General features: G+C 44.8%; 2 protein-coding genes across 18 annotated transcripts in view; both read left to right on the top strand.

Moving 5' to 3' along the window:
- LOC124111860 (talin-1-like) overlaps positions 1 to 9,461 on the top strand; it is a 325,376-nt gene extending 315,915 nt beyond the window's left edge. Inside the window, exon 51 of the transcript XR_007220682.1 lies at positions 9,334 to 9,461. The gene's annotated coding sequence lies outside the window, so the exon portion shown is untranslated. The remainder of the gene's footprint in view (positions 1 to 9,333) is intronic.
- LOC125379335 (talin-1-like) overlaps positions 1 to 12,590 on the top strand; it is a 96,082-nt gene that overhangs the window by 59,837 nt on the left and 23,655 nt on the right. For 16 of the 17 annotated variants that reach the window (XM_048395676.1, XM_048395679.1, XM_048395669.1 and 13 more), the window contains 7 exons: positions 244 to 390; positions 960 to 1,058; positions 1,353 to 1,472; positions 2,261 to 2,407; positions 3,125 to 3,291; positions 3,471 to 3,654; positions 4,768 to 4,893. In XM_048395676.1, the coding sequence (XP_048251633.1) occupies positions 244 to 390; positions 960 to 1,058; positions 1,353 to 1,472; positions 2,261 to 2,407; positions 3,125 to 3,291; positions 3,471 to 3,654; positions 4,768 to 4,893 (990 nt within the window). Of the gene's footprint in view, positions 1 to 243; positions 391 to 959; positions 1,059 to 1,352; positions 1,473 to 2,260; positions 2,408 to 3,124; positions 3,292 to 3,470; positions 3,655 to 4,767; positions 4,894 to 8,032; positions 9,462 to 12,590 lie in introns of those variants that run through there. The other variant, XM_048395682.1, reaches the window with a different exon arrangement.

The raw sequence follows: 12,590 nt of genomic DNA, 5'->3' as shown, positions 1-12,590 counted from the left end.
TAAGTGCAATAATCTTGGATGCGACGTTGAAACCCATTTCACCTCACCTCATACCGAAATATGTTGAAAGATTGTACTTGTTACCCTGCATCAAGGGAATAGATTAGGACTAGTGGGCTCGGATTCGGCATAATGTGTCAGAGAGTCAGTGTAGCTGTGTTTTGGGAGAAATTTTGAAAATGTGTCACAGAAAATACATGTAATCAGGGAATATGTATCTGTATGAACTGTGTGATGTTGCAGGCGATGCAGGCTCACGGCAACGTGGACGGAGCGGCGGAGGACATGAAGGACGTCCTCCAGGACCTGCTGCAGACCATCGAGGAGGCCGCCTCCCAGTCTGGCGCCGTCAGCAGCATGATCGACAGCATCAGCAAGTCCATGGCACGGGTAGGTGTCCATGTCGTCAAACACGTTGATGGTTAACAGGACTTTATCCCTGTGGTGATTCTGCATTCCCCAGCAACATTTGCTGGTCGTATGAAGTGACCGAATCAGGTGATGGGGCTTAGTGACTTGCTTGATCGTGTGTCATCGTTCCCATCATCATGGATCGTTCACTGGGTTGTCTGGTCCAGACTCGATTATGTACAGGCCACCATTATACAGCTGGAATATCGCTGTGTGTAAACAAGAAACACAATTTGACTTTATCATGCAGAAGTGTGGCTGGGAGGTCGGATTTAGTGTTATAAGCTCCATGTGTCAGTCTACCATGGCGGTTTAAAGCTCTACTTCTGAGTGGTCTAATCCTTTGAATGTGTTAGACTGTGATTTTGTTGTTGATCACATAACTGCAAAAGAAACTATTTCTTTGAAAGCACTTCTTTCTTGGATCCTACTGGGAGGCAATTTCCAGTACAGATTTTACTTGATAAAGATTATTTAATACTGTTCCCAGTTTATAGTGTGTGAAGGTAATTGTGCAGGAGGTAATAATTGAGCTGTGACTGTTCCAGACTGACGAGATTATCGCCACGGAGGGAACATCGTTTGTGGACTACCAGACCAACATGGTGCGCCTTAGTAAACAGATTGCCCGGTCAGCACAGGACATGGTGAGAACAGCAGGCTTAATGTTGAAAACATAGTTGACACATATCGACACCCTTATGTGTGACCTGACACAATAGTTCACAGGAAACAGAACATTCCTCCATGACGTGATGTAGTGGTGGATATAAACTGGAAACCATTCTTTCCTGAAGAGTGATTACGTAATGGACTCCTCGACAAAGTCTGAAAAGCCCTCTGGACAGCATAACTGTCTTGACTTGGCTCTGGAAAAGCTTATTAGGAATACGTCATCAGTCCTTCAATGCTTCACACTGATAGTTTGTGTTGTGCTTCAGATCGGCAAGTCCACCACCAACGTGCAGGACCTGGGGCAGCTGGCCAACCTGTTGACCCGGGACTACAGCCAACTCTCCAACAACTCCCGCGGAGCCGCCGCCGCCACCAACAACCTCGAAGTAAGCTGCCCACCATTGTTCTGTAGCTCCACAGCACAGCCTCCCATACAGCACAGCCTCCCATACAGCACAGCCTCCCATATAGCTGCCCAGCATTGTTCTGTAGCTCCACAGCACAGCCTCCCATACAGCTGCCCACATTGTTCTGTAGCCCCACAGGAGAGCCTCCCATACAGCTGCCCACATTGTTCTATAGCCCCACAGCACAGCCCCCCATACAGCTGCCCACCATTGTTCTGTAGCCCCACAGCACAGCCTCCCATACAGCTGACCACCATTGTTCTGTAGCCCCACAGCACAGCCTCCCATACAGCTGACCACCATTGTTCTGTAGCCCCACAGCACAGCCTCCCATACCATACAGCCTCCCATATTTGTTGTCTCGTACAGTTTCAGTCTGTGATATCAGCAACTAGTCTGAAGCCAATTCCAGTAAAAATTCTTCTGGTCTAGTAAGATCAGCTTATTTTAAGTGAGTGAGTTGGGTTTTATGCCTGCTTTGAACAGTATCTAAGTTATTTTACGGCATGTCAGCTTGAAGTGGGAGGAAAGCCTGAAGTGATGCAGGCCTCAGACATTTACCACTTTGGTGACACCCATGAGCATGGGTATGGTGCTGACAAACCTGGAAACATAATCAGGGGAACCTGGATTTGAACCCACAATCATAGGTTTCTGGCGTGCCCAGGTGACAACATCTCAGATGACTGTGTTGTTGCAGTGTAAAGTGTAACGGTAATTGGTTCTATATTGCTGAAGGGATGTACACTGTACATATTTCTGTGTAGATCGGCAACCGGATCCGGACGGCTGTGCAGGACCTGGGCCGGAGCTGTGTGGAGGTGGTGCAGGATGCTGGCAACCTCCAGGCCAACCCCACCGACTCCTACGCCAGGAAGGACCTGTCAGAACACGCCAAGAGCATCTCAGAGAAGGTGGGTGTCCTCTCATAGTGACACAGAACTTGATGCAGAATTGTCTCAATCTATCTATTGATCAGTGGACCTTAGTCAGACTCATATGATTGATTTTGCCTACCTGTAGGCCTTGGTCTGAAAGTCATAATTGCTTGTACCTACCTTTGGGCCTTGATCTGAAAGTCATAATTGATTGTACCTACCTTTGGGCCTTGATCTGAAAGTCATAATTGATTGTACCTACCTTTGGGCCTTGATCTGAAAGTCATAATTGATTGTACCTACCTTTGGGCCTTGATCTGAAAGTCATAATTGATTGTACCTACCTTTGGGCCTTGATCTGAAAGCCATAATTGATTGTACCTACCTTTGGGCCTTGGCCTGAAATTCATAATTGATTGTACCTACCTTTGGGCCTTGACATGAAAGTCATAATTGATTGTACCTACCTGTAGGCCTTGACATGAAAGTCATAATTTATTGTACCTACCTGTAGGTCTTGACCTGAAAGTCATAATTGATTGTACCTACCTGTGTGTCTTTGTTTGGAAGTCATAATTAATTCTGCCGAACCATGGCCCTTGGTCTGCCTATTGACCTTGATGTGACTATTGACCTTGATCTGACTGTTGACCTGGGTATGATTATTGACCTTGGTCTGTCTATTGACCTTGGTCTGACTAATGACCTGGGTCTGTCTATTGACCTTGGTCTAACGCTGTTCCTGTCTTGCAGGTCTCCTTCGTCCTGGCATCCCTCCAGGCCGGGTCACGTGGCACACAGGCCTGCATCAACGCAGCGAGCACCGTCAGCGGCATCATCGGCGACTTGGACACCACCATCATGTTTGCTACAGCCGGAACCCTCAATGCTGATGGCTCTGAATCCTTTGCTGATCACAGGTGGGGATCTTATTGACAGTCTTGGCAATAGAGTGGCTTACATTATGTCGTTTAAAGATTTAGGATACACAACAGTGTGACTTGCACAGTGAATATGAACTCATTGTTGCACACGTCCTTATAGCACAGTAACAGTTCCTTTGGAATATTTCATGAACCATTAATCATCCATGTTCCAGGGAGAGCATCCTGAAGACAGCCAAGGCCCTGGTTGAGGATACTAAGACTCTGGTTGCCGGGGCAGCATCCAATCAGGAACAGCTTGCGGCAGCTGCTCAGACAGCTGTGAAGACCATCACGAGACTCGCTGATGTGGTTAAGCTGGGGGCGGGATCGCTGGGGTCTGAACAGCCAGAAGCACAGGTAAAGACTGACTGACTGACTGACTATGGTTTTACGCCGCTTTTAGCAATATTCCAGCAATATCACGGCGGGGGACACCAGAAATGGGCTTCACACATTGTACCCATGTCGGGAATCGAACCCGGGTCTTCGGCGTGACGAGCGAACGCTTTAACCACTAGGCTACCCGACCGCCCCCACAGGTAAAGAACACACGACACTTGAACAATAATTGTTTACACAGGGACACGACACTTGAACAATAATTGTTTACACAGGGACATGACACTTGAACAATAATTGTTTACACAGGGACATGACACTTGAACAATAATTGTTTACACAGGGACATGACACTTGAACAATAATTGTTTACTTGTTTGTCCAGTCTTTTTACCTTGTGTTCCAATTGGCTTGAAAATGGTAGCATGTAGTGTCCCTTTAGGCAAATGACTTTGTTTAAAATGTCTGCCTCTTTTCACCCAGCAGTGAATGGGTACCCTGTAGGATTCAATGAAAATGTGACTGTTAACCTTCTCGCTCCTCTCACGTTCCTTGGGTTGATACTCTCCTGGGAGCTGAGACTAAACGTCAGTGCACACTGATCCGGGGGGCACAGGTGGCCCAGTCATCTTAGGCGCCGCGATTCGCTGTGCAGAGTTGCGTCCCTTGGGCACGCCAGAAACCTATGATTGTGGGTTCGAATCCCGGTTCGCCCCGATTATGTTTCTAGGTTGATCAGCACAATACCCGTGCTCATGGGTTTCACCGAAGTGGTAAACGTCTGAGACCTGCATCACTTCGGGCTTTCCTCCCACATTAAGCTGACACGCCGTGATATAACTGGAATAATGTTTAAAGCGGCGTTAAACCCAACTCACTCACACTCACTCACTCACTGATCCAGTGACCGGTAGTTATAAGAGCTGTTATGGTCTAAACACATTTGAGCAGTTGTGAATTGGAAAATGTGCAATGCAAATTCATAATATAATATAATAATATTAATATTTTTTTGGGACCCCAATTACCCCAGGTATTCCTAGTTTGTGGTTGATGCCTCTTAGTAATATTGTTGATCCTAGCATAAAACTGTCAATAAACTCTTCACTGATATCCTGTATCGACCTGCAGGTCCTCCTGATCAACGCCGTCAAGGATGTCGCCTCCGCTCTGTCCGACCTCATCAGCGCGACCAAGAACGCCTCGGGGAAGAGTGTCAACGACCCCGCCATGCTACACCTGAAAGACTCGGCCAAGGTAGGTGCTCACTGTTGTCCTTGTGTCTAACCCGCATGGCTCTCTGCTAACATCAGCTCTGTACACGGTCCTCTCACTAGTCAGGACTAGTCTACTAGCCTTGTTTCAGACAGTAGTAAAGGTGTGTGTACTAGCCTAGGCTACCAGCCATACTGGGCAATACGTGGGTGTGGGATGCAGGGCTGAATGTAGCACTAGATTCAGGGTTGTAGTTCCTCCCAAGGCAGTTGGTTTAATGGTAAAGGTGACCCCAGGGCTTGTAGAATGTCAGGCTTTTCGGTTGTCCTGTCATGTTATAACTAATCCAGCCAGTAAAGGTTTCCAGCTTCTGTCCACCACTGCACGATGTCGTGGTGGGCTGTTCTGTCTCCTGTGAACTATCTGTGTCGATATGTCAGTCTGTGTATTTGTGTAGAGGGGGACTGTAACTACAAGGAAACTAGTTGCCAACTTTGTGAGCAGTGCTCAAACCCTAGGGGATCTTGGGTTAGAATTGGTCCCTTGCAACCTGTGATCGGGTGTCAGGCTTGCTGACTTGGCTGATTGCATGTCATCGTATCCCAATTGTCTAGATCGATGCTCATGATGTCAATCGCTGGATTTGTCAACAGCCGTCATGTAGCTGGAATATTGCCGAATGGTGTTAAACAACAAACAAACAAACAAAGCTGATGCAAACTGATTCTTGAAGCCTGTTTATGTCTCAGCCGGATCTGGGAGTGTGTTCAGAATCACATTTTGTAACAGCACAGCTCAGAAAGTTAGAAGACTGAAAAGTACATTTTCCTCCTCCGTGCAGTGGGGCGGTCGTGTAGCCTAGTGGTTAAAGCGTTCGCTCGTCACGCCGAAGACCTGGGTTCGATTCCTGACATGGGTACAATGTGTGAAGCCCATTTCTGGTGTCCCCCGCCGTGATATTGCTGGAATATTGCTAAAAGCGTCGTAAAACCATACTCACTCACTCACTCACTCCTCCGTGCAGTGCTGGTTTAAAGTAATCCTGTAGAAATTTGATTCCTAGTGATGTGGTGGATCATTCAGTACGCTTCAATAGCCTGATCTATGAGAGCGGGAGATATGATCTTCTGTGTACAGATGACAGATACCAGATTTGTAGTTGTGGGAAGGGAGATAACTCTAATGTAGTTAGAAGACAACTCGGTTTTTCATTTTGTCCAGAAGGAGATAAGATGTGATGTTGATGTTTGTGAACTTGCAAATAATTTTACTGATTGCCGAGTTCTGCATTTTTTTAAGGGGGAGAAAATAGTAATTACCACTATCATGTTGTTTGTGGGTGGGAGATGACTCTTTTGAGTGTTTTCTTAAAGGGGGAGATAATTCTAGTGTGTGTTTTTTTAATGGGGTTTTGAAAGGGGTGATAACTCTGTTGTGTGGGTTTTGAAGGGGAGATAACTCTAGTGTGGGTTTTTTAATGGGGGGATGACTCTGTTGTGGGTTTTGAAGGGGAGATGACTCTAGTGTGGGTTTTTTTAATGGGGGGATAACTCTGTTGTGGGTTTTGAAGGGGAGATAACTCTAGTGTGGGTTTTTTAAATGGGGGGATAACTCTGTTGTGGGTTTTGAAAGGGGAGATAACTCTAGTGTGGGTTTTTTAATGGGGGGATAACTCTGTTGTGGGTTTTGAAGGGGAGATAACTCTAGTGTGGGTTTTTTAATGGGGGGATGACTGTTGTGGGTTTTGAAGGGGAGATAACTCTAGTGTGGGTTTTTTAAATGGGGGGATAACTCTGTTGTGGGTTTTGAGAGGGGGAGGTAAATCTGTGGACAGACATATTTCTGCAATGTGTAATGGTCACAAGACACTCTTATGTTTATCAGTTCAAGACAAGATGGAGACGGGTTAAGATGGGGTGTGTCTATCTACACAATAATGATTGTTATTTGGCTGACACATAAATATTTGATCTCTAAATGCCTTCCTACAGAGTAATGTGTCTTCCACTGACCAGCCTGTACCGTCTGTACTGACTTCTCCGCTAGGTCCAAGTGTGTGGGTTCTTGTGTCCCAGTGTTGTGTGTTGGGTCCCTGTGTGTCGACACAACTGAGAGTGTTGTGTCCTTCTCTTAGACACAAGTATGGAGTGTTGTGTCCGTGTGTTGCAGCTGTGTAGGTTATGTGACCTAGTATCTAACTGTAGCCCAGCTGACACTCACCCCACCTCCCTACTAACTCCGTCTAGACCATCTTGGGAAGGAAGCTCGGTGAATGGGGATTTCAGATCATGGACAGGTGTGTTGCAACGACTAAATTATAACGAGGTGGTCTGAAACTTTACGCAGTAGTCAAAGTCTGAGTCGCTTTCGTCCTGTCTCCAACAGCTAATCATAGTCCAGACTGTACACTAACGTCTACAGATTGGATAAATAGAGAGACAAGTCGGGACTTATAACTTTTTGTCACACACTAAAGTGAAATCACGAAGACAAGTTTCCAATTAAGTTTGAACTAAGGGAGATACAACATAAGCTACTTCAGCCTGAGATTCCAGTGTCAGGTTTGATGGACTTGTCCACCTAGAATCAGAAACATCAGCATCATTACTTGACAAGAATAAGATAACATGTAAATAATGCCATAGAGTAATGATCTCAAAGAACAGGAACAACTAACAAGTTTTGATGATGGAAACGAATTGTCAACCATCGCATTGTCTCAAAAATGTGAAATGCCTCATCTTTGACTGGAATCGATTCCAGTTAGGCATTCTTAGATCATTCTTGAAACAGGCCAGAAAAGGAAATGTTTACTCTTAGTCAGGAATGTATCTCGACCTGCCAAGGGGCCAATAATCTGCCCCAAGGGTGCAGCAGCTGTCAGTAAAAATTCTCAGTTTGGAATGAAATTGGAACAAGTCCATGGTTTGTGACAGCAACACCCAGAAATCCTTCCATTCACGCGGAATCCTTCCAAGATCTGTAGCTCCGATTCTTAATATGCTGTTTTGTTTTATTTATTTTCTGTATTCATGATAAAACTGCTTACAAACTTGAACTGTTCTATGAGGAAACGTGAATGGTATAAATCCTTGTTAAATCTCAGCTAGGTAGGGTGCTGTAAGATTTCATTTTCAGTTGACTCTGTGTTGATGTTTATGTTTCCTTTCCGTGGTTTCAGAGGTCAAGAGTAATTGACTCTGCCGATGTCAGGTTTTTACGTTCTTTGTTCGCATGAAGTGCGTGTGCGTCGTAGCCGCCTGTCCGAGAAACGGTCGGCCGGCTATTGCACTTCAGTGTCTGTTGTGTGGGATAGACCTGTCTTTGTTGTGTATGCTTACCTGGTTCCATCATCTAGATCAGAATCATTAACATCATTACATTTGTTGATAACCAATACCAAAGAATATTCAAAAGTGCCTTGAAACTTTGTTAAATGATTAACTGCACTTGTTTGCCAGTTCAGCACCTGTAGAGTAACCTCCCCTTAGAATCGAACATTAGAGTTACCCCCCTTTATGAATGGTTGTCGTCCTTCATATTAGTGAACATCATGCCTGATTGGCTGAAATCATTGATGCTGCCTTTTCATTGGTTGTTAATATGCACTGGAGCTGAGGATTGCATGGTGTTAGAGCACATAGTCAGACATAACAGCTCGCCTAGAGATTCCGTAGCCATGTAACAGAACTGCCCTGTTTAACAGAGGGCAATCACAGTCATACTATACTCCAGCAACTGAAACGTTTAAGCAGAGTTTTAACAAAGTGGGCTTTGGAAAAGTCAGATTTTAAGAAGTGTATTCTGAGCCTCTTTTTGAGGTGGGATCCAGAAATTGGTTGGGGAACTTCCGTCACATTAAGTAGTTATACCCAAGAAGCAAGAAAATATTTATGAACTTCATTGAAATATGTATCTGTTTTTTATTTTCAAAATATTTTGTAGTCCATTTTTTATTTTTTTAAATAAATTAGAATTACCGACAGATTGACTGGATAGAAACATTTCAGTTTCAACATAGAGCATGAGGTACGTAAGCCTTTGTTGGTGTTTGCATGATTTGTGCTGAGTTTATTTCAAAAATAATCCAAAAATATTTTTATTGTATATGATTATCAACCACTCAAGAATGTAAGTGTTAAAGTTTGGTTATTTTTGTCCATATTTAAAATATTGATATTCCTACCTGTGTTCAGTAAACTTGTGGTTGTGTACTATATACTTGGAGCTGAATGTCTCAGATAACGTATATAGCTGTATACAGAATATCATACATATCATTTGTGTAGAGACATGTCATGTTATATTTGCCTGTGACATTTTCGTTTAGAAATAACATTCATCGCAGTGTGAAAGTACTTTTTTTCCCAAAATATTTGTCAATTAAGCCACAAATTACCTAAAATATGTCTCTAATTGATGTCCCACTTAAAACCATTCTTGAACTAAATTTCATCTTTGTGTTGTTTGTTAAATACCGAGGTGTAAGTCAGTATATTTGATATAAAAGTTTGTAAGCAGTTGTTCATTTTTAGCCTATTTTTCTGACTATTGAGCTAAGTATTATTTGTGTATTGTCATGTAGAAATAAATAAACACTGTCCGTGCTTCGCTGTCCTTGTTTTCTCTGCTTGTGTGACTAACAAACGTAGTCAGCGTGTCACACAGCCTCACAGCTGCTGCTGGGTGTGTCTAGGGTAGCGGGGATCTAGTCACACCACAAGCACCTGTCTTGTTGTAACAGGCGATTACATGGGATTGGTTGGTCAAATATAGTCAGTGTGTCACACAGCCTCACAGCTGCTGCTGGGTGTGTCTAGGGTAATGGGGATCTAGCTACACCAAAAGCACCTGTCATGTTGTAACAGGAGATTACATGGGATTGGTTGGTCAAATATAGTCAGTGTGTCACACAGCCTCACAGCTGCTGCTGGGTGTGTCTAGGGTAACGGGGATCTAGCTACACCACAAGCACCTGTCTTGTTGTAACAGGCGATAACATGGGGATTGGTTGGTCAAAATGGCTGCTGACAAGGGTTTTCTCAAGGATGGTAGTTGAACAGGAGTGATCTAGCTACACCACAAGCACCTGTCATGTTGTAACAGGCGATAACATGGGGATTGGTTGGTCAAAATGACTGCTGACAAGGGTTTTCTCAAGGATGGTAGTTGAACAGGAGGGATCTAGCTACACCACAAGCACCTGTCTTGTTGTAACAGGCGATAACTAGGCATTGGTTGGTCAAAATGGCTACAAACGTGGTTTTTCTCAAAGATGGTAGTTGAAAAGGAGGGATCTAGCTACACCACAAGCACCTGTCTTGTTGTAACAGGCGATAACATAGGGATTGGTTGGTCAAAATGGCTGCTGACAAGGGTTTTCTCAAGGATGGTAGTTGAACAGGAGGGATCTAGCTACACCACAAGCACCTGTCTTGTTGTAACAGGCGATAACATGGGGATTGGTTGGGCAAAATGGCTGCTGACGTGGGTTTTCTCAAGGATGGTAGTTGAACAGGAGGGATCTAGCTACACCACAAGCACCTGTCTTGTTGTAACAGGCGATAACATGGGGATTGGTTGGGCAAAATGGCTGCTGACGTGGGTTTTCTCAAGGATGGTAGTTGAACAGGAGGGATCTAGCTACACCACAAGCACCTGTCTTGTTGTAACAGGCGATAACATGGGGATTGGTTGGGCAAAATGGCTGCTGACGTGGGTTTTCTCAAGGATGGTAGTTGAACAGGAGGGATCTAGCTACACCACAAGCACATGTCTTGTTGTAACAGGCGATAACATGGGGATTGGTTGGGCAAAATGGCTGCTGACGTGGGTTTTCTCAAGGATGGTAGTTGAACAGGAGGGATCTAGCTACACCACAAGCACCTGTCTTGTTGTAACAGGCGATAACATGGGGATTGGTTGGTCAGAATGGCTGCTGACGAGGGTTTTCTCAAGGATGGTAGTTGAACAGGAGGGATCTAGCTACACCACAAGCACCTGTCTTGTTGTAACAGGCGATAACATGGGGATTGGTTGGGCAAAATGGCTGCTGACGTGGGTTTTCTCAAGGATGGTAGTTGAACAGGAGGGATCTAGCTACACCACAAGCACCTGTCTTGTTGTAACAGGCGATAACATGGGGATTGGTTGGGCAAAATGGCTGCTGACGTGGGTTTTCTCAAGGATGGTAGTTGAACAGGAGGGATCTAGCTACACCACAAGCACATGTCTTGTTGTAACAGGCGATAACATGGGGATTGGTTGGGCAAAATGGCTGCTGACGTGGGTTTTCTCAAGGATGGTAGTTGAACAGGAGGGATCTAGCTACACCACAAGCACCTGTCTTGTTGTAACAGGCGATAACATGGGGATTGGTTGGTCAGAATGGCTGCTGACGAGGGTTTTCTCAAGGATGGTAGTTGAACAGGAGGGATCTAGCTACACCACAAGCTCCTTTCTTGTTGTAACAGGCGATAACATGGGGATTGGTTGGCCAAAATGGATATGTATATCATCTCTTGCAATAGTAAATATCTCTTGTTTGCCCTAGGATAATCAGGATTGCTTTCTGTGTTGTAACAGGCAAGAAAATAGGGAAAGTTGGGCCTGGCTTTGTATGGATCATTCTTGGATATAGACTATTTTTTTAAAAAGTATCGTTACCTGTAGCCCTCTAGCTCTCAATGCACAACGGTGCGGGTCGATGCTGATCACTGTTTGCTCCAGATTCAGTTGCTTAGGTTGTCAGACACTGAACTATGATACTGCTACAGCATCATTTGAGGGTTGGAATCTGATGCCTCGTTGCAGCAGCACCCGGGTTAATGCCTTGTATGACCGACCTATAGTGACATGAAGTGCTGGTGTACTGTGGAAATCTAAGTGGTGTTGGACAGTTTATGATGTAAGGGGTATGGACTGATGTGAGGCCCACATACTTGTGTTCAGGGTTGGAGGATCCTGTGTAAGTGGTATGTATTGACCAGAGCCACACATGAGTTTCATAATGCTGGTGTATACGAAAGAAGGGATTGTCCTAAAGCTGGTGTATACGAAAGAAGGGATTGTCCTGGAGCTGGTGTATACGAAAGAAGGGATTGTCCTAGAGCTGGTGTATACGAAAGAAGGGATTGTCCTGGAGCTGGTGTATAAGAAAGAAGGGATTGTCCTAGAGCTGGTGTATACGAAAGAAGGGATTGTCCTAGTGCTGGTGTATACGAAAGAAGGGATTGTCCTAGAGCTGGTGTATACGAAAGAAGGGATTGTCCTGGAGCTGGTGTATACGAAAGAAGGGATTGTCCTAGAGCTGGTGTATACGAAAGAAGGGATTGTCCTAGAGCTGGTGTATACGAAAGAAGGGATTGTCCTAGAGCTGGTGTATACGAAAGAAGGGATTGTCCTAGAGCTGGTGTATACGAAAGAAGGGATTGTCCTAGAGCTGGTGTATACGAAGCAGAGATTGTCTTGTGCTAGTGTATACGAAAGAAGGGATTGTCCTAGTGCTGGTGTATACGAAAGAAGGGATTGTCCTAGTGCTGGTGTATACGAAAGAAGGGATTGTCCTAGTGCTGGTGTATATGCAGCTGGGGTTGTCTGGTGTTGGTGTATACAAGAAGGGATTGTCCTAGAGCTGGTGTATACGAAAGAAGGGATTGTCCTAGTAAAGGTGTATACGAAAGAAGGGATTGTCCTAGTGCTGGTGTATATGCAGCTGGGGTTGTCTGGTGTTGGTGTAT

The sequence above is a fragment of the Haliotis rufescens genome, unplaced genomic scaffold (genome assembly GCF_023055435.1).
Source record: "Haliotis rufescens isolate VD_foot unplaced genomic scaffold, xgHalRufe1.0.p SCAF_14, whole genome shotgun sequence".
In the NCBI taxonomy this organism is placed as follows: Eukaryota; Metazoa; Mollusca; class Gastropoda; order Lepetellida; family Haliotidae; genus Haliotis; species Haliotis rufescens.
The sequence above is the reverse complement of the archived record's forward strand: the minus strand, read 5'-3'. Positions and strand labels throughout refer to the sequence as shown.